This window comes from Pipistrellus kuhlii, unplaced genomic scaffold, assembly GCF_014108245.1.
Source record: "Pipistrellus kuhlii isolate mPipKuh1 unplaced genomic scaffold, mPipKuh1.p scaffold_m20_p_116, whole genome shotgun sequence".
Lineage (NCBI taxonomy): Eukaryota > Metazoa > Chordata > Mammalia > Chiroptera > Vespertilionidae > Pipistrellus > Pipistrellus kuhlii.
Window position 1 is genome coordinate 393,099 of NW_023425423.1, and position 24,190 is coordinate 417,288.

Here is a 24,190-nt window from a genome sequence, read left to right on the forward strand (position 1 = left end):
TCCTGGCCACTCGGCCACTTCTCCCTATGTCTGACCTGGTGAGGACAGGCAGTGCGAACACGCTCACACACACAGAGCCAGCACCTTCTTCATCCTTCTTCATATCCCCTCCCACGCTTCTTCCCCAGATCCGTCTGTTACTAAGAGGATCTTGAAAATGCTCGTTATATTTGCTGTGTGCTTGCCATGAGTGCTTTGCACACGTAATTCATTCCGTCCGGTGGCAGACATGCAGGCTCGGGGGTGGCTTCTCATTTACCGGCTGAGTTGTCTGCAGCTCATGGAGTGGGATGCTTGCTCCAGCTCACTGGCCCGAGGGGACGGCAGGGCAGGATCCGAGCCTGGCTCCGGGTGCCGCTGTCCACAGAGCTCCAGCATCCCTCGCTGTGGCCGAGCACGAGGTGTCTGCTCCCACTGTGACATAGTGTCACCTCTGGCTGGGCGCCTCCCCTCCTTCTGGTGAATTAAGCACTGCCACCACCAGCAGCACTGGCCAAGGCCTTCTCCTCGGCGGAGGTGGGGGGGTCTTTCTTCCCCTGACCTTCTGTAACTGTACTTTAGCTTCTGTTGTGACATTTAAGTCATGTTTGAGCTTACCACATCTCTTCTGGATGCTGGAACACATGCCACTTGAGGTCCAGGCCTGTTCTGACCCGAGTGGTTAAGGCGCAGGCTCCAAAGGCAGATGATTCTTCTTCAAACCTTTGTTTCTTGGCAATTCCAAGATGGGGTGAGAGCAGTATATTTTTAAGGTATTGTAGACTCAAGGGCACGATGCACGCAAATTCTTACCTCAAATATAGGGGTGGGCAAAAGTGGGCCTGCAGCTGTTTGCGTGGAGAAAGGCTGTGATGCTCGCAGGAGCTGTAGCAACTGTGACCCCACTTCTGCGCCCCCCGAGTCCCGCCTCCTGCTACCACCGTCATTCCCACAGCAGACCTGTGGGGTCAGTCAGTATCTGACCGTTTGGCAGTATGAGGATGTCCTTCGTGCGTGTCAGATCTGAGGCGGTGGTGAGCCCAGGTGGGAAGGTCCGTCCCTGCGCTCCACACACTTGGAGCCCCCTGGCCTCCACCCCTGCCTCCTCGAGGGCTTTTAGGGGAGCCCTCCTTTCCCAAGTGGGAGGGCCTGGAGTGCTGTCCTCAGAGAAGGCCTGTCTTCCCGTCCCGCTGGCCTCAGGAGGCTCCTCCATGCAGTCATGGGCGCTCATTGCTCTGCTTTGTCAGGAGGTCCGGCCGGAGGGTCAGGCTGCCGGTACAGGTTCAGGTCCTGGGAGCCGTTGGAATCCTGCAGACTTGGCGCTTGCGGGATCGCAGGGCTAAGACATCAGCAGGACAGGAGAGGCTAAGTGGCTCCATCCTGCTCTGTCCCTGCTGCTCAGTCCCGGCGTAACTGGGAGCGTGGCCGGAGTTCATTGCACAGAACATGGTGCCGCCCTGGCGTCCTCCAGGTGCCCCGAGCACAGCCCTGTGAGCACAGGGCCTCTCAGGGTCCGCTTTGGAGTCAGTGCGGATAACACCCCACGTGGTGGCTGTTGGTCGTGGTTGGTTGTTTCTTATTTGTGTTGCTTGGTGTGACAGTGAGGGGTGCGTTCGTCAGCCTAGTTTCCTGAGGGCCCTTTGTGAAGGGTGGCCTCAGCCACAGGTGAGGAATTGGCGGGAAGTTTCTAGTGTTGCGATGGTGCCGGGAGAAAGCATTGCCCGGCAGGGGGCCGGTATGGATTTCTGGTTCTGAACGTGATGTGAGAAGCAGCGATGAGGATTGGGTTGGGCGGCCGGCATGGGGAGCCCCACTGTATGAGCCTGCGACCATGAGAGTCTGCACTGTGCCTGCCAGTGAGAACTGCAGAGTGGGTTAATCCTTTAAAGTTAAATATACCCAATTTACAATAAATACATGTACATTTTGTGGCGATCAGCTTTTGATGTATCTAGTTATACACTGAAATATTTTTTACTTACTTTGTAAATCAAGTAGCTGGAGCATTTGCATTTTAGATTCCTAATCACTGAGTGGTAGTCTGAGTCCCAGGCCCAACAGCCAGTGTTCTCATCAGCGGGGGTTTGTGACGTTGCCACATTCAACAGCCTGGCCTTCCTTTAGATCCTGGAGGACCTGGACGAGCAGATGTACATCGTTGCCCTCGAGGAGGAGGCGCTGCAGAGACGGCTCATCGGTAGGTACGCGGCGCACTCAGACGGGGAACCCAGCAGGTATGCGGGAACCTGGCACCTACCTGCGCACTCAGGCGGGGACCTGACGGGTCTGGGGCTGCGCCTCAGGCCTCTGCTGTGCACGCGCAGGACTCAGAGGGAAGGGGCCTTCGGGAGGAAGGGCTGCTGGGACTGGCGGCTTTTGGTCATGTTCCCATTATTCTCCAGCTGATCCCCTGAAATCGAGCAGGGCTGGTTCAGTTCCGAGACCCTGGCCACCACACTGTGCCCACTTCCCTGTTCTTATGTGGCGGCACCGCGACCCTGGCTGCTGAGGCAGCAGAACTGCATGTTGTCCAGTGAGGGACTCGGGGGCAGACACACGTGTCCCCGTGGCACAGCCTCTGACCTGCTCTGAGTGGCGCCTGGCTCTCTGCTGGCAGGTGGGAGGCGTTCATCGTCAGCTGGTGGCCATGAGCACAGCACAGATTTTAAAGTGTAATTTCTAATTACTGGTTATGTTTGGCTTTAAATGAAGAACCAACAAAGAAAAGAGTAATGCCATGATGAGAAGTGACATGGGGGGAAAATGGGAGCCAGCGCTGAGATCTGTGTCTGCCATCAGGGAGATGGGGAAAGATGGGGGACATGGGGGAATGTGGGGGACAAGGGGGGAGATGGGGGGGACATGGGGGAGATAGGGGACATGGGGAGGAGATGGGGGGCATGGGGGACATGGGGAGGAGATGGGGGGCATGGCGGGACATGGGGGACATGAGGAGATGGGGGACATGAGGGGAGATAGGGGACATGGGGGGGAGATGGGGGACATGGGGGACTTGGGGGGGAGATGGACATTGGGGGAGACGGGGGACATGGGGGGCAGAATGGGGGGACATGGGGGACAGATGGGAGGGACATGGGGGTAGATGGGGGACATGGGGGGAGGTGGGGGACGTGGGGGAAATGGGGGGACTTGGGGGACAGATAGGGGGGACATGGGGAAGCGGATAGGGGGGACATGGGGAACAGATGGGAGGGACATGGGGGGAGATGGGGGGACATGGAGGGGAGATGGAGGACATGTGGGGGAGACGGGGGACATGGGGAGACAGGAGACATGGAGAGGAGATGGGGGACATGGGGGGACATGGTGGACATGGGGGGGAGATGGACATTGGGGGAGACGGGGGGGACATGGGGGGCAGATAAGGGGGACATGGGGAACAGATGGAGGGGAGATGGAGGGGAGATGGGGGTCATGGGGGAGATGGGGGAGATGGAGGACATGTGGGGGAGACGGGGGACATGGGGGAGACGGGAGACATGGAGGGGAGATGGGGGACATAAGCGGGGGGATGGGAGCCAGCGCTGAGATGCTGAGATCTGTGTCTGCGGTCAGGATCCGCCTGACTGCTCTGCTGGCGCTGTCCCATCTCCCCGCCAGACTGCACCGCCGCTGGGCCGGTGGCTGTAGTTTGCTGTGTGCTGCTGGTGGACTGTGTCAGGTGGACACAGGCTTGTGACAGAAATAGCTGCGGGACAGAGTGGCCATTGGACTAAGTGCGCTAGGAACTGTGATTGTCAGGGTGTTGGTCATGTTGTGCAGTGGGAAGAAACAAGAGGCCAAGGAACAGCACTGCATGATTTGCTGTTTTAAAGAAAATGGAGATCCTATGGGTTAGTAATAGAAATCCTCCCCACGGGCTTATTACTCCAGTAGTATGTGAAATGTGTTGTAAGTTATGTTTTAAATCATTTTTTAAAATTGAAGTTTTAACTTTTTATTCTGGGCTCCTAAGAAGAGTTGCAGTATGATCAAAGTAAAAACAATTAAGACAATAATACTGATGGCACGTGACGAACCCAGAGTGCATGGCAGTGTTTTGCTGATGGCACACAGCGTGTGACATGCATCCCGTGAGACTCGAACTCTGCTTCCCGTGACCCGGAGAAGCCGTGCCCCTGCCGGACGGTCCCCACCGGAGCAGGGTGCGCTCCGGAGCCGCCCTCACAGAGCTGAACTTCCCGCTGGCTCTGGAGGCTGGGCGGGCGGGGCCGGAGGCTGTGTCCTTGGTGACAGTGGCAGGCTTCGTAGAGGCTTTAGATGAGCTGCCTGCGTGCCACTGTCACTCAGCGTCACCCCCTTCCGGCTGCTGCGCGTCTTCTTCCCAGCAGCGCTTTTGGGCAGGCCAGTTCCAGCTGCGTCTCAGGTTCACGGACTGACTGTTGGGAAGCCGCCGCTGCCGGGGGTGGGGGCATGCCGGTCTCCCACTCTGTCCTCTGCGCTTTCCACCAGCTGACTTCCTGTCTTCCTGTTCCCCGTTGTGTCTGCAGCAGCACAGGGACACCTCAGGGCAGGGGTCTCTGTGTTCCCTTCCGTGCCCCTGGCCCGGGACATTGCCAGGTGGAGTGGTGAGGTGGAGGGGAGGAAGGGAGAGGCAGGGTGTGCTGGGGGCATGAAGACAGAGCCCAGGACCCACAGGCCCTGGGGGCGTTCCCAAGGACGCAGGAGTAAGGGGGCTTTTCCCTGATGGTAACGTGCAATGTGAGCAGTGACGGTGCCTGTTCCAGACCCGCAGAGGAGCCCAGCGGTTGTGGTGTGGGAAGCCCTTTGTACCTCCTGCCAGGCCACGCACACGTCCATGCGTGCACAGTGGAAGTGAGTGGAAGTGAGGCAGAGGCGTTGATGGAAATAGTGAGCGTAGCCGATGGGTGTGCAGGTAACTTAGAGGCACCGCAGTGAGCAAGGATTACTTTTTGTTGTTTAAGTTCAAAACCTTCACAGTTCTTTCAATGTCATTTATTTAAATTCTGTGTAATTTATTTTAAACTCTTGTAGGTAGGCTTGAACTTAATGACTCAATGCAGTTTTGTTAAGTACTATTTTTACCTTCATGACGAAAACTTAGTGTATCACTTTTGGTAGCAGTTACTTCCTGCTTGGTTCTAACCTTTTTTAAAGCCTGGTCTCCGAAGCTTCATTAACTCCTTCTTCTTAGGGACACCCAAGACATGCTCGTTCCATTTCCCCTGAGTGGCAGGTTGATGCCTTTGTACCCTGAAGAAGAAAGGACTTTCAGAAAGACACAGCCCTTCCGTGCCGGCAGCGGCTGCAGCCTGTGTCCTCCGTCCAGAGCAGCTGTGGTGCTTTTAGGCGCGTCCAGGTCTGGGGAGGCGTGTGTGCTGCTCTGGCGTCCTGGGTCCTCTCAGAGCACCTCCAGCTTCCTGGCAGACGGCGTGCTGACTGGTCAGCACCTACCTGACGTCTTTCTCCTAACACCTTAGCTGCCAGGAAGCTGAGGGGAGATGTCCTCTCATGTCCTCCCCTCACTGTCCTCTCGGCGCTACGGTTCCACGCCAGCAATGGGTGTTTTAAGAATCCTGTGCACTGTGGGTCTGTCACGGAGTGACTACCTCAGGTTTGCCGACTCTGGGCCCTGGTCGGCTGGGTGTGGACACAGCACATTGCTTCTTTGGTAATACTGTGGCAGAGGAAAGTGTTTAGTAATCCCTGACGGCCTGAGTGCACAGAAAAGAATGTCGATCCTGCTGGTAAAACTAGTTAAATGGCTTCTTTCTAATAAGATATCAGCGTTTGGGTCTAAGGATCTGACACGGAGGAATTCCTTGTTATAGTTCATTCAGTTTTTAGGGTCAAATAATCACTTTCTAGACTAGGGGTGTCGAACTCAATCAGAGAAGGGGCCAAAATCTAAAATCCAGCCTAAATTGCGGGCCGAATGGTTTACTGAACAGTCATAAACTGTCATTGTGATGGAAACGCAGCGGAGTGCAGTGATGACAGCGCGGTGCGGGCCACATTGCAAGGCCTGGCGGGACGGATTTGGCCCGCGGGCCTTGTGTTTGACACATGTGTTCTAGACCATAAAATGTGGCCCAAACAGCTTATTTGTTGAAAGTGAGAAGATGTGGCTGAAGAGATGTCAGCTAATGGGGAATACTTGGAGTAACCAGCTATAGAATGTATTGGAGTCAGGTGTCATGTAGTCTCTGAAATTCAGGGAGAGATCGCTCTATATAATTGCTCCAAATTTGTTAGCAGAAGATGTATTGTATTTCATACACATGAGCTCCTTGTTCAGCCACAGCCTGCTTGGATAACAGTATTCTCCATAGGAACATGTATACGTAAATAAATAAGTTTGAAAAATAATCCAGGATAAGGTCTATCAGTAACTTATCTAAAGTAGAAAAAAGCCAAATGGCTACTTTAATTGCAAATTTGTTTCAAACTTTCTATCTTGCGTGTCATCATTTATAGTGAAAGTATGTTTACATTTTTAAAATTGTGCTGGATATTGAAAGTTTTATGTTCTTTACTTAGTCATATATTTGTGGCTATGTCAGAAGTAAATAGAAACTCTTATTGTTACAAATATTAGCATTCAAATGGAGCTGAGGAGTGTATGGGTTGTCTGTCTCTTCTGGAGAGGAAGTGTCTGTCCTGCCGGAGAGCTGTGGGAGCTAAGGATCCAGGCTTCTGTTTTCACAAGTGCTGGGGTCTTCTCGGGGCTCCGTGCGGCTGCAGCCGGTGCCCGCCGCTGAGGGCCCGGAGCCTGGGGACTTAGCAACAAAATGGTTTGCCTAAGTGATCTGAAGTGATTGAAAGTACTTGAGTGACCTCACATTCTTGGTTGTAGAGATCACCTTGGTCAGTTTAAAGTACAAAGTATAATAAAAACTTTACGTAGATTAAGAAAATAATCTGTTTATTCTGGAGGTATCTACTTCCAAATATGAAACTAAGGTTAGGGCACTGCTCCACTAGGGCTACCTTCCTATGGCTTCATGGTTTGGGATTGTTTACATACCAGGCTGGAGGCTTAGATTTGTTTTAAGAAATGCAACATTGAATATTCTAAATTAAATTGTTAGTGTCTGCTTTTGAACACATGAATATCAGTCAGGGCTGTCTTATGTATTAAGAAATTGAATAAGGTCAGATCAGTTATTGAAGAAATGCTGGGCTTTGGGAAACTGCTATCTTGGAAGCAAAATATGAAAATATTTTCAGTAGCACACTAGTTTTTCAGCTTCAGACTGAAGCTGGGAAAGTTGCCTTCAGCTATTCCTTTTCCTGCATCCAAAGAGACGGGTGGAGTAGGATCAAAAATACTTATTTGATCAAAGTTATTGGCTCAGAAGTCATTCTTACCGACGTGAGGAAGATGAAAGGCATTGTTTTTACTGCGCGCAGGTAACAGCGTAATTTTGAACTAATTGGTGTTGAACTGCCGATCACCTGGGGGAATGCAAATAGATACTCTTACAGGTCCCTTTGAGGCAGTGAAGTCTTGTGTGAGGCTGGAAGGAAAACAGAATAATACCGTTAAATTGACCTTAAATGAGCTGCCTTGTGGTTGTCTTGGAGAATCCCTTTTTATTTCTCCTGACTAGCCCAAACAGGTTTTGTCTACCAATTGGACTTATTGACTAGACGATGCTGACGGTGAGCGTTCCGTCGTTTTGAAGTGAAGTGGCGGTGATACAGTTCTGCAGGATATCCAGGTGCTTTCGTTGGTGCGACTTAAGTGAGTGTGCCATTCCAGGGCTTGTTTGCAGTTGTCATGGTTCCTCCCAGCGCCATCCTTCCTCTGGTCACTTCCCGAGGAGCATTCTGCCCCACCAAAGGTGGCTGTGCTCACGGGGATGCGGTGGTGCCTGGCAGGGTGGTGGCTTTGAGATCTGTTATTCCAGATGAAGCTGGACATTTCATGAAAGCACTATTTCTCTGAGGACAGTTAGAATGTCTTCTTGATTTCTGTGTGCAGGTCAGTATTAACTGCCTCCTGTGTACCTCGTATGTGTTACCCTAAACAAACATACAGCATTCCAGAATACCACTTTCACGATTTTACTTGGAAAAACAGCACACTGGTCGGTGTAGGCATTTGTATTGAGGTTGGTAGACACCAAGCCCCCCAAGTAGTGTCTCGCTTCCTAATTTTAAAGTGGCAGCAGCAACCCCTTCTGCTCTGACAGCTGCCTCCTTTCAGAGTTCGCGATGTTCTCACATGATTTTTGTAGTCCTGGACTGCTTACTGGAATAACATTTCTTTACAGGCAGAGGGAATGGGATGTATTTGGAATTGTATTGGTAATTAATCACATAGAAGTTAAATGAGCATTACCCTATAAAAAGTAAAATGTGCTTATCTCTAAGACTATTCAAAGACACTTGAAAATGGTACACTGCTCTGCCCCCTTCCTGTAGATCTCCTGTTAAGTGGAAATATGCATTAACTTTGTAACTTAATTCCTTTCTTTTTTGCTTTGCCTACCAGAAACTCTGAATTTCGTAGTTAATATTGAGTAGTTTAGGGACACACTACTTGAATATCTCTGTACTGTCTTCATCCCTGTTCTCTTATAAATTGTATATCGAGAGTAAAATGATTAAATTCATGACTTCTGGGGACACCGGGTATCACTCCAGGGCATTTGAGACCTCAGGGCCCCGAGCGAGAGGGTGTCGGGTGTGTCTCCAGTGAAGGATGGAGGGGCAGTTCTCATCTCCTAAGCATCCTAGCGACTGGTCTAGTGGTTGAACTCCCAGTGGAACTCTGGTTGAGAGGACAATTTGCATATTAGGCTTTTATTATATAGGATTATAATATTTGGGGGGAAGTAACCTTTAAATATCTCTTATGTCAGTCGGTGCTCACACTTTTAACTCAGCAGAGTGTGTTTGGGAATCTGTGCTACAGAAGTAACAGAGCAGATGACCTGGGTGCCTGTAGATGTGTGCACTGCAGCGTTGTTTGTATCAAACCATCGGAGGAATTTGACTTCATAAGTGGAATAATCTCGAATAAAGCTGAAGGATGTCCCCACCTTGGAATAATACATATTCAGCTGTTAAGGACTTGTCGTTGTCAATGTGGACACATCATTGACTAGGAAAGCAAGTGGAAAAATAATGCATCTGATTCAACCCATTCTTATAAACCCCATGCATACATGTGAGTGTGTGAATACGCACCTGAACATGAAGAAAGGCGTGGACGCAACCACACGGTCAACTGTTGTCACTGTGGGAAGGTGGGGTGGAGAAGAGATCTTGCTTTTCTATTACTTTATAATAAGCACATACTTTTATAATTAATAAAAATTAATAATAGATCCATTAATAATTTTACCAAAGTAATACATTTTCTAGGAAACATTTAGTGTTTCATCAAGAATTTGGACGTTTTAAGTGGTTAAAAAAAAGTCCTTTTCTGTAAATCACAGCAGCATTGTTTTCATTCTCTCTACTCAGCATTTGCAATGGGTTACTTTTATATTTTAATTTATTGTGAGGGCCACTGTTCTGTGCTCCTAGGGGTTCTGTTGTTTTACGTATATGTTTGCTTTCCACAGGACTGTCTTCATCCGTGGACTACAATGTAATGGAGCTGGAACAAGAACTTGAAAATGTAAAGATTTTTAAGACAAAATTAGGTACATTTTCCCCCTTGACTGGATTTCTTATTAAAGTCTTTCCTGTAGTCTGAAATATTAAAAAACATATGAAATATTTAGTTGAAGTTACAAGCTTTCAATCTGTCCAAGCCATTTGGGGAGAGGATAAGCAGGCATTGACTCACTTTTTGTTTTGTTTTTTATGTTTACAAGATGAATTTTAAAAACAAACTGATGTTTAAAGGTGTCGTTCTATTGTCTTTTTACTTGTATTATTCCTGACAAGTAATCATCTGTCATCTTTATCTTTTATTGTGTCTTTATCTTCTTTTCAGAAGATTTAGAACAATTGATTTAAAACAATTTTATTGTGATGTGCCTTTGAGTAATTTTATTTGTTTCTTATCCTCTGGGTTCATTGATTTTTTTGACCTGGGAAATTGTAATTGTCATCTCATGTGGAAACTTTTTGCCATTACTTTTCTAAGTGTTTTTCCTTCTTCTCTTTGTGCCTCCCTCTCCAAGGACTCCAATTCCATGTGCAATAGCTCTCACAAAGTTGCCTCTAACTCAAGGGTGTTCCCTAATTTTTCATGTTTTCTCTTTCCTCTGTGTGTTTCATTTCAGGTAGTTTGTATTGCTATGTCTTCATGTTTACTAATTTTTTTCCTCTGAGTGTCTAGTCTGTCTTTAATCCCACCTATTTTATTTTTTTCTCAGACACTGCAATTTTTATCTCTTGAAGTTCTGTTTAGGCCTGTTATATATTTTCCATATGTCTAATTAGCATCTTTAATTTGATATCCATCTTTTTGAAAATATGGAATACAGTTTTAATAATACTTTTAATGTTTTTGTCTGCTAATTCTAACATCTGTGTTTATTCTAGAAGAGTTTTAATTGATTGACTTACTATATGTTTGTGCCTGTTTGCATGCATGGCAAGTTTGGATACTATTGGGTCGGCAAGTAAGTAATTGCGGGTTTCACACATATATGGCTTCAGTTGAATTTTTAGGTTTGCAGACGTAGTAAAAATGTAAAACACATTTTGTTATTTGATAGTTGGCTATTCAGCTGTTAATCAGTAAAAAAAGTTTTTTGATCTGTTTTGTAGTTTTCGTTTGGCGTTCGTTGAAAAATGGAAAATCAAAAGGAACATTTTCGTCTTATTTTGATTTTTTATTTCCACAAAGGGAAAAACGCATCGCAAGCTCATAAAAAGTTATGTGCTGTTTATGGTGACGAAGCCTTAAAAGAACGGCAGTGTCAAAATTGGTTTGCCAAATTTCATTCTGGTGATTTTTCACTCAAAGATGAAAAACGCTCTGGTTGTCCAGTTGAAGTTGATGACGCCCTAATCAAAGCAATAATCAATTCGGACTGTCACAGTACAACACGTGAGATTGCAGAGAAGCTTCATGTATCACATACATGCATTGAAAATCACTTAAAACAACTTGGCTATGTTCAAAAACTCGATACATGGGTTCCTCACGAACTGAAAGAATCACAGTTAACGCAACACATTAGCAGCTGCGATTTGCTAAAGAAACGTAATGAAAATGATCCATTTTTAAAACGACTGATAACTGGCGATGAAAAATGGGTTGTTTACAACAATATCAAGCGGAAAAGATCGTGGAGCAAGCCAGGTGAACCAACTCAAACAACATCAAAAGCTGATATTCATCAAAAGAAGGTTTTGTTATCAGTTTGGTGGGATTACAAAGGAATTGTCTACTTTGAACTCTTACCACCCAACCAAACGATCAATTCTGATGTCTACATTGAACAACTAATGAAATTAAACAATGCAGTTGAAGAAAAGTGGCCCAAATTGACAAATCGAAAAGGTGTTGTATTCCATCATGACAATGCAAGGCCACACACATCTTTGGTCACTCAGCAAAAATTAATGGAGCTTGGTTGGGATGTTTTGCCACATCCACCATATAGTCCTGACCTTGCACCATCTGATTACTTTTTGTTTTGATCTTTACAAAACTCCTTGAATGGTAAAAATTTCAATAATGATGATGATGTCAAATCGTACCTGATTCAGTTTTTTGCTAATAAAAACCAGAAGTTTTTTGAACGTGGGATTATGATGCTGCCTGAAAGATGGCAAAAGGTCATTGATCAAAATGGGCAATACATTACAGAATAAAGTTATTTAGTTCCATGAAAAAATTGTCTTTGATTTTCTTTAAAAAATCCGCAATTACTTACTTGCCGACCCAATAGCTACTGTGACTCTTACATTGTTAGTGCTAATATTTTTGTGTTTCTGTAAGTGAGGAGCTTTGTTTTGGGATGCAGTGAAGTTACTTAGAAACAGTTTGGTATTATCAGGTCTTTCCTTGAAGACTTGTTAGGCTGGGCCAGAATGACATTTCATCTTGTATGGTCATGGTCGGCAAACTGCGGCTCTCGAGCCACATGCGGCTCTTTGGCCCCTTGAGTGTGGCTCTTCCACAAAATATTATGGCCTGGGCAAGTCTATTTTGAAGAAGTGGCTGTTAGAAGAAGTTTAAGTTTAAAAAACTTGGCTCTCAAAAGAAATTTCAATTGTTGTCCTGTTGATATTTGGCTCTGTTGACTAAGGAGTTTGCTGACCACTGGGCTAGGGCTACTACCCTGTTTCCCCGAAAACAAGACAGTGTCTTATATTAATTTTTTCTCCCAAAGTTGCGCTAGGTCTTATTTTCAGGGGATGTCTTATTTTCGGGGAAACACGGTAGTAATAGTTTCCTGCGACTGACGCAAGACCCTTCGAAGCATTCTACCCAGTGCCCCAGTGTCTTGAGGGAGCAGATGATTTTTGACCCTTCATGATTGTTGGATGCTGTTCCTTTCACTCATTTTGGCTGGTTCTTTCATCAGCCGTGGGTGCTTTCTTCACATCCCTCAGCTGATCGACATCCTGCTCCAGTCCTTGGGTTTTTTCTCTATGCAATTGTCTCCCCTCTGGCACTTGCTCTGCAAAATCCCGCTGACTTGGTGTCTTCAGACCCCATTGTATGCCCTCAACTCAGGGACTGGGGTCCCCCCTCCTGCATGAGGGCCTGCCTGGAAGCTCTCCCAGACCGTGAGCCGGGCAGACACAGGGCTAGCAGCGTTTGTTCCTCATCTTTCAGGGCTATTGCCCTTCAGTGATCAGATGTCCCAGTTGAAAACTGTTGTCTTCACATCCATGTATTTTTTGGTCTTTAAAATGTTTCAGGCTGGACAGTAACTCTGGCCCCTGTTGTTACTCTGTCTTCAGAAGGGCAAGTCGAATATTAAGTTGTTGAAAATCATATATGCAGTTCAATCATTTTAATTTCATAAACATCATTACATTGCTGCAGGTTATTTTCTTCATCCTGCAGTTGATGGATGTTTGATGTGTTTCCAGTCTTGTGTTAATGTGAATACTATTGGTATAGACACTCTTCTCGCATCTCTTGGTTCAAGTGAAATCATAGGATCACTGGGTGTTCTGTACAACGTTTTCAGATAACACTAAACTTTCCCAGGTAGTTGTGTTCCTTATATTCCTGCGAGGGACCAGAAGGCTCCCTGTTGCCCTCATCTTTGCCAACAGTCCACAGGGCTGGGCTTCTCCATTTGTACCAGTTCAGGGCATCCGACTTGGTATTTCAGCCTGCATGACCCTGATTTGTGTTTCCAGAGTTCATTTAGCTTCTGCTGGAAAAACATTTGTAAGTATTTCATTCAGTGCTGGTTTGCTGGCAACAAATTCTCTCAGTTTTTGTTTATCTGAAAACATTTTTACTTTGCTTTCTTGTTTGTGGGGGCGTTTACATGGAATTTCAACTCTTATTGGGTAATTTTCATCATTGTAAAGATGCCATCCAAAGTTGTCTTTGTGCCCTTGGGGAGGGCTGCTAAGATTTCCTTTTGTCTTTGTCTTTCTACTGATCTTCCTTCCAGCAGTTGTAACTGCTGTCAAAATGATCACACTCATCTTTAGTTACAGTATTCTTTTCAGTTCTAGAAATTCCATTTGATTATTTTTCTAGATTCAATTTGTGACATTTGCCATCTCATCATTTGTCTTATTGAGCATGGTAATCAGTTATTTTAAGGCCACTTCCTGGTAAGTCCAAAATCTGGATCAGCTGACAGTGTTTCTGTTCTTTTTTCTTTGTTCTATCTCCCGATAAAATTTGATTAAACGCTAGACATTTTTTATGTCATTGTAGAAACATGGTTGATATTTTCTTCTTTTTTGAAAGGATTTACTTTAGCTTCTGGTAGGCCGTTAAGAGTAGAGACAGATCCCTTTAATCTGAGAGAGTTTGAGACTGGGTTTTGGTCTTTTCTAGGCTGGTCTAGTTCCAGTTTGGTATTGCTCCTGGAACATAGCTTTTCCATGGTCCTGAAAGCGGTTGTTTTATTGTTGACTATCATGGTGTCTTCTTCCTGAACCTTGAACTCTAGTTTTACCTTTTAAGAAACATGAGCCCGGTGGAGCCCAGCTTGGCTTCTTTGCCCAGAGCTGCACCAGCCCTCCTTCCTCCTCTACTCTGTGAGCCTAGCCTCTCAAGCGCTGGCGGCGCAGTGGCCCCAAACTTCCGTTTTTGTCTCCTTGGCCCTGCTGAGTTTGCTGAAAGCTTTGCTTTAGGAAAGTTGGTTTTCTTTCACCCACTGATTTCTGCTTATTTCTCAGCCTTGTGGGTCCATGCAGTTACCTCTGGAAAATGTGGGGGGAAGGAGTGTGCATTCATTTTGCAGAACACTAGCCCTCAGTGTGGATTGTCATGGTAATTCTGATACCTTCACACAGGTTTTTAATAAAATCAGTTTGCTCCACCTTCTCCAGTTGTTTATGGCCAGGACGGTTGTGACGTGAGGTCGCCCCTGGCAGCCCAAAGTGGAAGTTTGCCCTCAGCCTCTAGAAATGGGAGTGATGACTTTGGGATGTGAGAATAGAGGGGATTTTTACTCCTATTACTTTAATCATTCAAATCCATGTCAATATGTAAGTTCATGTCAAATACAAATATTTCTATATTTTCAGAGTAAGCTATAAATTACCAATTTATTTCATTAGCAATGGAAATGTCTTTAAAGAGCTAAAATTTAAGTATCACAGAACTAAGTTGTTTAATGTAGCAAACTAACTCTAAATTTCTGATTTTTATAGTTTGTGGAAGAAAAGTAAAATAATTCTTTAAAAAATTATATAAGAATAAAGCATTCTAGCTATAGTAGTAAGGAATAAAAATGGGAATGTAGAGAGGATTTTTGGCTATTTCTGAAATCTTTTGTTGTGTTGTTTCTCTTACTAGAGAGGCGAAAGAAGGCATCGGCTTGGGAAAGAAATTTGGTGTATCCTGCGGTTATGGTTCTCCTTCTCATTGAGACGGTAGGAACTGATTTGCCTGGATGCATAAAGCAAATTATTTTATATTTACTGTTTGAAAATGGCAACTCCCTCAGCGATGCAGGTAAACTAATTTTCTTATCAATAAGATTAAAATGCATCCATGCCTCTATGTGCAAAAACATGATAGAACCCAAACAGAAATGAATAGTAATTTTTTAAAAGTCCTCAAGCTTATCTATTTCTTCGTGAAAGCAGGAAATTCATTCTTTGTTTCATTGGAAATGCAGAGCCGAGGAGGTACAGGAGAGGGTCAGGCTGACGGGAGGCCGTTGGTGGGAGTCAGAGAGCCAGTTCTGATGGATTGTAACTGTTTCTCAGTGGGGGGAGGGAGATGGGGTTTGGATTTTCAGTGGGTGAGATCAGTGAATAAGCGGATCTGTGTGATTAGCATTTGTCACAAGTTTTGAAATTATAATAATTTACAGAATGTTTTAGAATTTATTCTGGGGTTTTGTAGGCAGTCTAATGACTTTAGGGTTATATGTAGAATTTTTGTTTAGACTTCTTTTCCTCTCCTCTGAAACATACAGTTGGTTTTCCACTTAGATTTTAATATATATGTATTGGCAAAATGTCTTTGAAATGTAGAACTGACGATTGACTTTTTGTGTCGTAGTCCATCTCGGTCATCCTGGTGGCTTGTAATATCCTTTGCCTGTTGGTTGATGAAACAGCAATGCCAAAGGGAACGAGGGTAAAGTAGAATGTTTAACATGGCTTTCTTTTGCAAAAGCATTCTGCATAAGCCAGTTAAAACAGACACCTTTCTGTATGCATGCACTTTAAGTTGTGTGAGTTTCTTTATGCAAGGAGCCTTCATAAACAGCATTTGTAAACTTCTGGAGGCCCAATGTATGAAATTCATGTGAGGGTCTCAGCCCTCGCAGCTGCAGCGGCTGCCTCGGCCCTTGCAGCCCCTGCTTCATCTGGAAGGTCGTCCAGAAGGCCATCCGGGAGGTCCTTCGGCTGTCTGGTCTAATTAACATTTATGCTTTCATTATTATAGATGGTTTTGTTTCTGGTATCTTACTTTGGATTGGATGGGCTTTTTTTTATAAAAAATCAGATACACTTCATATCAGAGTTTTTCGTTTTACTGAAATTCATTACTTGTGATTCTTTAAAAAAAAATGTACACTCTGAAATAGTGATAGATGAAGAATTTATTAAATGGATACATTGGGTGTGTGAGAGATGCAGCTGTGTGGTTGACGGGAGTCCGCTTCAGGAGAGTCCACACTTTATGATACTGAGTCGAAATGTTCATTTACTGATGAGAGTCAGAGGTATATCTTTTTATGAGTTAACTTAGTTTTCTCTCTTGTTAAAAGACTGATGATTTTATTAAATTCTGTCAATTAGCCGATTTGAATATATTTTCCATCAAGAAGGTAGTTACCACCAAAAATTCATATTTGGCATAGTTTTTTCTAGGTGTCTCTAAACTTTTAAGTAACATTTAAGTTTTGACATTTATTATATTTTTATATTTTTCCAAGTCAGCCACTTCCCCATTCCTCATAGAAATGACTTAAGAACTTTGACTTTTGATGCCCTTCTCTCTCTGCCACACCTGTTCTCTCATAGAGAAAAGCCATTGTCTGTCTTTATTCTTTCCCTTCGGTCTATGATAAAGATACCCTGTGCCTCCCAGAACCCATTCATCCATCCCTGGTTCTTGGTCTAGATGCCCTCACGTCGCTCCAGGACGTGGTGCCATCTGTCCCTGCTGCGCTCTCCGCAGCGTGAGCAGCGCAGCTCCAGTGCCTCCTCCCCTGGAAGCAGCACAGTGTCCTCCTCCTCCACAGCCCGGCTTTGTCTTTGTTCACTCCCAGGCCCACTGATAGAGCGGGAGTCACCTCCTGTGTTGACTTCTAGCTACTTTTTAACCCATTCTTATTGATATATATTATCCACTAAGTAAACCTACGTCTTAGTGGAGAGGGACTTATACCTGGTAGGCTCCTTGTATGATTGTGTAAATAAATCAGGTCACCTTAATCCTCCTACCTGTAGGCCTCTGAAGACAGGGAATAGTTCCAAAATGTTTTTCATCACAGTTGTTGGGGAGGAAAAAATATTCCTTCTGTCCTTCTAGGTTCTTTTGTCTAAGAATTAAATTGACAAAAGACAGAAAAACAGGAGAAAATAAAATTTAATTATATAAGTGCATAAGGAGACCCCATAGAATGAGACATCAAAAATGATCAAAGCAGGGAGTATGTATACCATTCGTAGACAAAGAGACAGTTACTTATGAAGATGCACAAAGCAAAGAGTTTGTGTTTGGGTTAGGGACTTAATTGAAGAAGTAACAAAGCTTGTTTGTATAGCAACTTCCAGTCCTGAGCTCGCTCTCCCTGGCACAGGGAGCTTTGTTCCTGTGTGGGAACAGGAGCCGGAGTGAGCTTCCTGTACGGGGGCTCTCCAGCAGCTGATTGGAAACGATCATGTTCGGGGCAGCCTGCGAGTCCCAGTGCAGTCAGTGCTTCCTATGCCTAAGTGAGGATGTAGAGAGAATATTTATTATTTCTTGGTTTATTTTTATTTTTTTTCAGTGTGACTATACATTTTATTTTATCCTGGTATTTCTCTTAGATGTAATAGAAGCTGATAGTAAATAAGTCTTTCATATTCATATACCCGCATTTCCCCGAAAATTAGACATCCTCAGAAAATAAGACCTAGCGCATGGAAAGATAAGACATCCCCTGAAAATAAGACCTAGTGCAATTAATTTTTTGAGAGAAAAAATTAATATAAGACAATGTCTTATTTTCGGGGAAACCGGGTAGTTCCTTTAATTAATAAGCTGTGAAAATATTGTTCCTACTTCATTAAGAAATAATTTTTTCCTCTCTGGTCTCATTCTGTTTGTTTTCTTAAGTCCTAGATAAAGATAGTTTTTGAGAATAGGTACAATGTTTAGTAAAAAAATTACTTTTTTTTAAATCCGGGTTTATTAAGTTACATCTTTTAAAACTCCCAGTTTCCAAGGAAGAGTTGAGGAAAGGACATTTATTTCTAAGGACTAGAAACGGGGTATGCACATTCACCTTCTTTCTGTGCATAGCTTACTTTTGACATACTTTAATAGTATAATTTTTATATGTCACTTCAGAGTTTGGATAATTACATATTTTATTCCTGTTATACTGTTATTGAAAGGTTAGCATGGAAGTTTAGCATGGTGGTCTGTTGGGGAAGGCTAAATAGCCACCTCTGAGAATGATTAAAGAAAATTGAATTTATTTAGGAAAAGGGCTGCACAGCACCGAACCGACAATGGCAGCCCAGGAGCTGGAGTGTCATCCTTACACACAGTCACTGGCGGGACACTTGTCGCCAGTGGATTGGGGGCTGGGTCGGTGGGCTTGGAATGCGGGTGGAATGCATGTGTGTGATCAAGTGTCTTCAGGACAGTTTCAGTTCCTTGTATGGTCTGACTCCTGGTGTCTCCATTCTTTTTCCTGGTCTTTGTCTACTGGGGGTAGAGCGGGGATGGGGTGAGGGTGGGGGTTGGCCGTTAAGGATTGTATTGCCCTTGTTACGTAAGAAACATTCAAATCTGTAAAGAATTTTTATGAGTTTATTTGAGCCAAACTGATGACAATAGCTGGGAAGCAGAATCTCAACGTACTGAGATAATGCTCCCGAGAACAGCAGTTTTTACCTAGTTTTACAAAGTACCTCAGAGGAGATGTAGGTGGGTTCATGGAATCCACTGGTGTTGAGGGAGGTGGGAGAAAGCAAAGCGGGAAGCCTCTGGAATTGGGAAGGAAGTAAAATGATAGATACTAACCTACCATGATCACGAAGGTGGTGCTTCCAGGGCACCACGGAGGTGCTGGCCCCACCATCTCCCCAGAAAACACAGCAGATGATCGGAGGCCTCTTCCGCATAGGCGGGTGCAGGACAGCAAAGCCAGCTCTTAGCCTGAGAGCAGGAATGAGGGGCTCTGTGGTCTCCACCCTGGTGCGTTATTGTGCCCTAAGGGGTCCCCAAAAAAGGAAGTTACAGGCTACCCTGACATTCCACAGGGGTGTGGCTGCAAAAGGACAGCAGGCTCAGTAAAGATGAAAGTTGATCTTTGTCAGGGAAGATACCGGCCTAGGACACGACTGCCCACCATAAACTGCTTTTTAATTTTAAAAAGTTTTAATTTCAGGCCATCCTTTCTGGTTACTGTAAGTCCCTCCATACAGTCCTCCCCTGACTAGTCAGGCTAGCGTGTAGCCCCTTTACGTCCACACCCTGTAGTCCTAACAGTTACATTTTTTAAAGATTTCTTCCAAGCACATTGAAGAATTAACAAAATAATCATATTATTTTGATAAGTAACTTAAATTTGAAATAAATCAAATGTCAAATGTCGAGCTTGTTAAAATTGTTAACATGTGGTTGAGTTAGCTGATAACTCTGTCTAATGTCACATTTTACTAGACCAAGTTCCTAATTTCAGCTGTCCTGTATTTGTGAAACGACAGTTTTAGGGAAACCAAATAAATAGTGTCATTAAATTCTGAAAAGTGTTTTTCCCCCCAGGGGCCTGGGATAGGAAATGCCTCGCTCTCTGCTTTTGGTTTTGTGGGAGCGGCACTTGAAATCATTTTGATTTTGTATCCTTTCTTTCACTGGCACTCTGTCTGTTAACAGGTTTTCTGTCCCGTTTTCTGGGACAGTGGTAATTCACTAAGACACTTGCCCCGGAGAAAAACAAGGCATTCTTCCCCAGGCACTCCAAGTGGCTTTTCGTTTTGTTTTGAGTTTCCTTTGGGCCTCAGACTTGGAGACTGAGCGAGGCAGCCACATTCTTCGGAGGTGTTTTCCTTGACTCTCACAGCTATCTGATGGTGTCCTCTGTCGTCGGTTTCTATAGCCTCCGCTTTTTTGGAGACTTTATTCCCAAGAAGGATGACACGACCATGACAAAGGTAAGCTAAAGTCGTGCCTCCCCTTTGCCTTGCCATTTAGTGATCGCCCGCGCTTCCTTCGTGGCAGAGGTTGTGCAAATGGCGCAACAGTGAAGGCGCGGCGGGCAGGGCTGCCGGGGTCCCTGTGTGGCTTGGCCGGCGTCCATTCACTTGTAAATGCGGAGGAGCCGCGCTTGTTAGCTGGCACAGAGGTTCTGAAAAGACGCTTTTCCTCCAAAGAAAATGCTCCGCTAATGAGTCACTTGGACTGTGCTGACTGCACTTCAGGGAGCTCTTTTGAGATCTGAAGAACCTCTGTTGCTACAAGTAGTGGAGACAAAGTGTTTCAAATTTGAATAATTAAAGCAAGACGGAAGAGGCCTATTCAGAAACATTTTGCAATCTGAGGCTGATTTGACTTCCTACAATATGTCCTTGGCTTCGGAATGGCACAGGCTGTGGCACAATGGCTGCTGCTCTGTAAAACGTTCCCACCGGCTGAAATGAGGGGCAGCTATAGGAGCTGCGGGCTTCTTCAGTTTTACTAAATATTTCATATTGTTGACCTGTTTTAAGAGGGAACTTATTTCCTATTCATCTATTGATGTAGCTAACACACAGAGTTTCTGAGACTCTGAGCTTAAGTGATCACAGGCTAATCAGCATTTCCAGCTCTTATTTATTATGAAAGAACCAGAGGCTCAATGCACGAAATCTGTGCAGGAGCGGGCCTTCCTTTCCCCGGCTGCTGGCACCGATGCCCTCGGGCACCGGGGACCTGGGCTTCCCTCGGAACCCCAGCTTTGTCCAGAAGGTCATCCGGAAGGACATCTGGTCTAATTAGCATATTATGCTTTTATTATTATAGATAAGCATAGGGTAAATTAAAAATGAATGACTAGAATGTATGTGTTTTGGATTTTGTGCTTTTTGATATTAAAATGTTATAACATAAAATATTAGAGGTAGACCTTATATAAATTGTGAGCAGTAGTTGGCTTTAAAAACAGAGATATTAAATGCATTAATTATTTAAAAAATATATTCTTATTAATTTCAGAGAGGAAAGGAGAGGGGGAGGGAGATTGAAATATCAATGATGAGACAGAATCATTGATTCCTGGCCCCTACACACCTCACACTGGGGATTGAGCCCATAACCAGGGTATGTGCCTTGACCAGGAATTAAACTATGACCTCTTGGTTCATAGGTTGATGCTCAACCACTGGGCCAGGCTGGCCAGGCAGGCATTAATTCTTTTTTACTTGACAAGCAAGCTGTTTTGAAATTGGCAGCATCAATCAATGATGTAAAATCCATTGTCTGAGGTGTAAAGTAACTTAAGTGTTCTGTAGCTTTATATTTGTGCCGGGCACTACCAAGATTTTCTAGAACTTACAGATAGGGCGTTCATTGTCTATGGGCAATTCCTTCTTCTTTTTAAATTCTATAGTGAAGAGTATGATTAAGCAGTTAGCAAGGTACAGTAGACACCTGGAGTGAACAGCACCCCGAGGTGGCGGGTTCCATTTATCATCCGGTGGGTGACCCCTGCTGCTCTCCTGTCTCCTGGCAGATCATCGGGAACTGCGTGTCGCTCCTGGTCCTGAGCTCAGCTCTGCCTGTGATGTCCAGAACCCTGGGTGAGTCCAAGAGGGGTGCTCCGCTCCACTCCACTCCTTAACTCCAGCTTCTAAAGGTCATTCCTCGAGACACACCATGACCCCTACTTTCTGCCTTTACTCCTGGACTTCGTTACGTGGGGCTACACCAGAAAGCGCTTTTATCAAACGAAGGCACTTTTTAAAAATCTTTATAATGTGTCTTCTCAAAACAGTGAACTTTTTTTTTGTTTACTGACTAGTTAAGCTTTTAGTCTCTAGTAAGGAAACTGATTTTTATTTTTTAAAATGTTTAATGATTAGAAAATATTAAACTAGTTTTTCTTAATATGAAATAACATGATTGTGTTTTAAAAAATTGAAAATGTGTCAGCCTTATTTTAAGCTGCTTTGTGCTGTGAAGTGGGCATAAAGGAAAACCACAGGGACTTAAAGAGCAGCCCTCAGTGTAAGGACCTCACATGCCTGCCATTCACGAAGTTTTCCTGTTTACAGAATTTTGATTCTCTGAAAGTAAAGTGTGCCCACATTGCTCTGTGGCTGGGCAGTCGTCCTGTGGCCGCTCCCCACCTGTAGCCCTGTGGCTGGGTGCTCATGCCTGGGCTCAGTGCTGCTCAGTGTTCAGGAGGAGGTTCGCTTTCTAGACTGAGGGTTTGACCTGAGAGTGCTCACCACCGATTAGGAAGCATCCCATCATTCAGCCTCAGCCACTTGCTCACAACGACAAGGCCGAGCTCCTCTGTTTCAGCTCGTATCGCAGCATCATTTATTCAAGACGCACCCATCAGGATGCGGGCCGGGCCAGAAAGCAGGCGCATCTTAGTCTCTAATTCTCACAGGAATTTTGTGTTTTAATAAAGAGGGAACTCTCTGATGAATGGAGAGGGCCCGCTCTCCACAGACTGACACGGAGCTCGCTCACTCCTCGCCCTTTTGTGTTCGCTTACAGGACTGTTATTGTTTTGACATCTGCTTGTGGTGTGCTGATCTGAAAATGCCAAAATATGCACTTCCATTCCTTGATTTGTAGCCAAATGTCATATGTATCATGACAGTTTAACAAATAATTCTGTGACATTACAGCTACCCTACCATTTGGTCACTTGTGCTCTTATTTAAAATTGTTCACAGCGGTACTAGCATATGCTTATTTACAAAAGAAAATTACATGCTGCGTATAGTTTTAATACAAAGAAAACAAATTAATGGCAAAATTTGCTTTTTTGAAGATCAACACATTAAATTCCTGAGTAGTTTGCCATAGAGATAAATAAAAAGGAGAAAAGGGAAGATGGAACAATTAAAAGGCAGCTAACAAATGCCCGGACCCAGCTGTCCAAACAGGATTAATGGCGTGCATTAGGCGCAGTGGTCACGTGCTCCGCCGGCACAGCACGCACGCACTACCTGTTATGCCAGTGGCACTGAATAGATGAAAAGGAGTAAGTGCACTGAACAGATTCATAGAGGCTTTTCACAGCGTTAAAAAAGCACATTTCTAGACAAAAAGAATAAGCTTTATTTAGTATTATGGGAAATGCAAACTTGGGAGTTACTTTGTAATTCCTCTGTTAACGCTTTAGAAGTGAGTCTTTGATTTTAAGAAGATAAAATATAGGGAATTGTCACGACTATTATCCTGCTGTATAACGGGACTTTGATTTACTGGCTGAGAAGCTTATCAGACCAGAATAGAGGGTGTGCTTACCCACGGATTCCAGGCTGTGGCGTCTCCTCTGTCTCATGCCTCCCGCAGGCAGAGCCTGACCCCAGGAGCGCAGCCCGCAGCAGCCCGCCATTGGCAGTTAAACGAGAAGCCAAGCAACAAGGAGCCTCATCACCTCCATTACATGCAGCTCTTAGTTTAATAGTTTTAAGTGATGATTATAAATTCAATTATAAATTGAAGATATATTGAATCCTATATAAAAAATTAATTTGGTGTTCTGCTCCAAATTTTTTCTTTTAAATTTGCCAACTGCTAATGTTGCTGCCTGTTAGGCATAAACTGTAGCTTTAGACTTACATGTCTGGTGTGACATGACACTTTTATTAAAAAATTCCTTTAAAAGCCAAAACCGGTTTGGCTCAATGGATAGAGCATCGGCTTGGGGACTGAAGGGATCCGGGTTTGATTCCAGTCAAGGGCATGTACCTTGGTTGCGGGCATATCCCCAGTGGGGGGTGTGCAAGAGGCAGCTGATCGATGACTCTCTCTCTCATCGATGTTTCTAACTCTCTATCTCTCTCCCTTCCTCTCTGTACAAAATCAATAAAATATATTTAAAAAAATTCCTTTAAAAAAGCTTCTTTTATTTGAATATGGAAAACTGCACTAATTGAAAAATTAGTGCTAATTATGCTAATTTAAAATGACCACTAAGTAGATATTATAAGCGTATCACTTGCTACAAGGTCTGTGAGAAAAATTTTGACCTTGTATTTTCAGTCAAATATAATTAATATAGATGATAGTTTTGTTACTTATAGGAAACACAAAACTTCTGTGCTTAACATTGTTTATTCGAACTCTTTAAACCCTTTGCAAGCGAGTAGTGACACTCCAGGAGTTGGTGACCATACATGGCTGGCTGCGTGGTTAGATTTCAGTTTTGAAGAATCCAACATCTGGGGGATTGGTGTCCAGATATTTGGTAACCAAGGATACTCAAGG

General features: G+C 44.5%; 1 protein-coding gene across 15 annotated transcripts in view; it reads left to right on the plus strand.

Moving 5' to 3' along the window:
• The window catches only part of LMBR1 (limb development membrane protein 1), a 137,385-nt gene that overhangs the window by 83,341 nt on the left and 29,854 nt on the right, over positions 1–24,190 (plus strand). For 9 of the 15 annotated variants that reach the window (XR_004987040.2, XM_045579811.1, XM_045579808.1 and 6 more), the window contains 7 exons: positions 2,104–2,176; positions 9,540–9,620; positions 14,882–14,958; positions 15,596–15,673; positions 19,526–19,599; positions 19,824–19,914; positions 21,471–21,537. Coding sequence is in view for 14 of the 15 variants with exons in the window: in XM_045579811.1 (XP_045435767.1) it covers positions 2,104–2,176; positions 9,540–9,620; positions 14,882–14,958; positions 15,596–15,673; positions 19,526–19,599; positions 19,824–19,914; positions 21,471–21,537 (541 nt within the window). In the remaining variant the exon portion in view is untranslated. Of the gene's footprint in view, positions 1–2,103; positions 2,177–9,534; positions 9,621–14,881; positions 14,959–15,595; positions 15,674–19,525; positions 19,600–19,823; positions 19,915–21,470; positions 21,538–24,190 lie in introns of all 15 variants that reach the window. The other 6 variants (XM_045579809.1, XM_045579805.1, XM_045579806.1 and 3 more) reach the window with 5 other exon arrangements.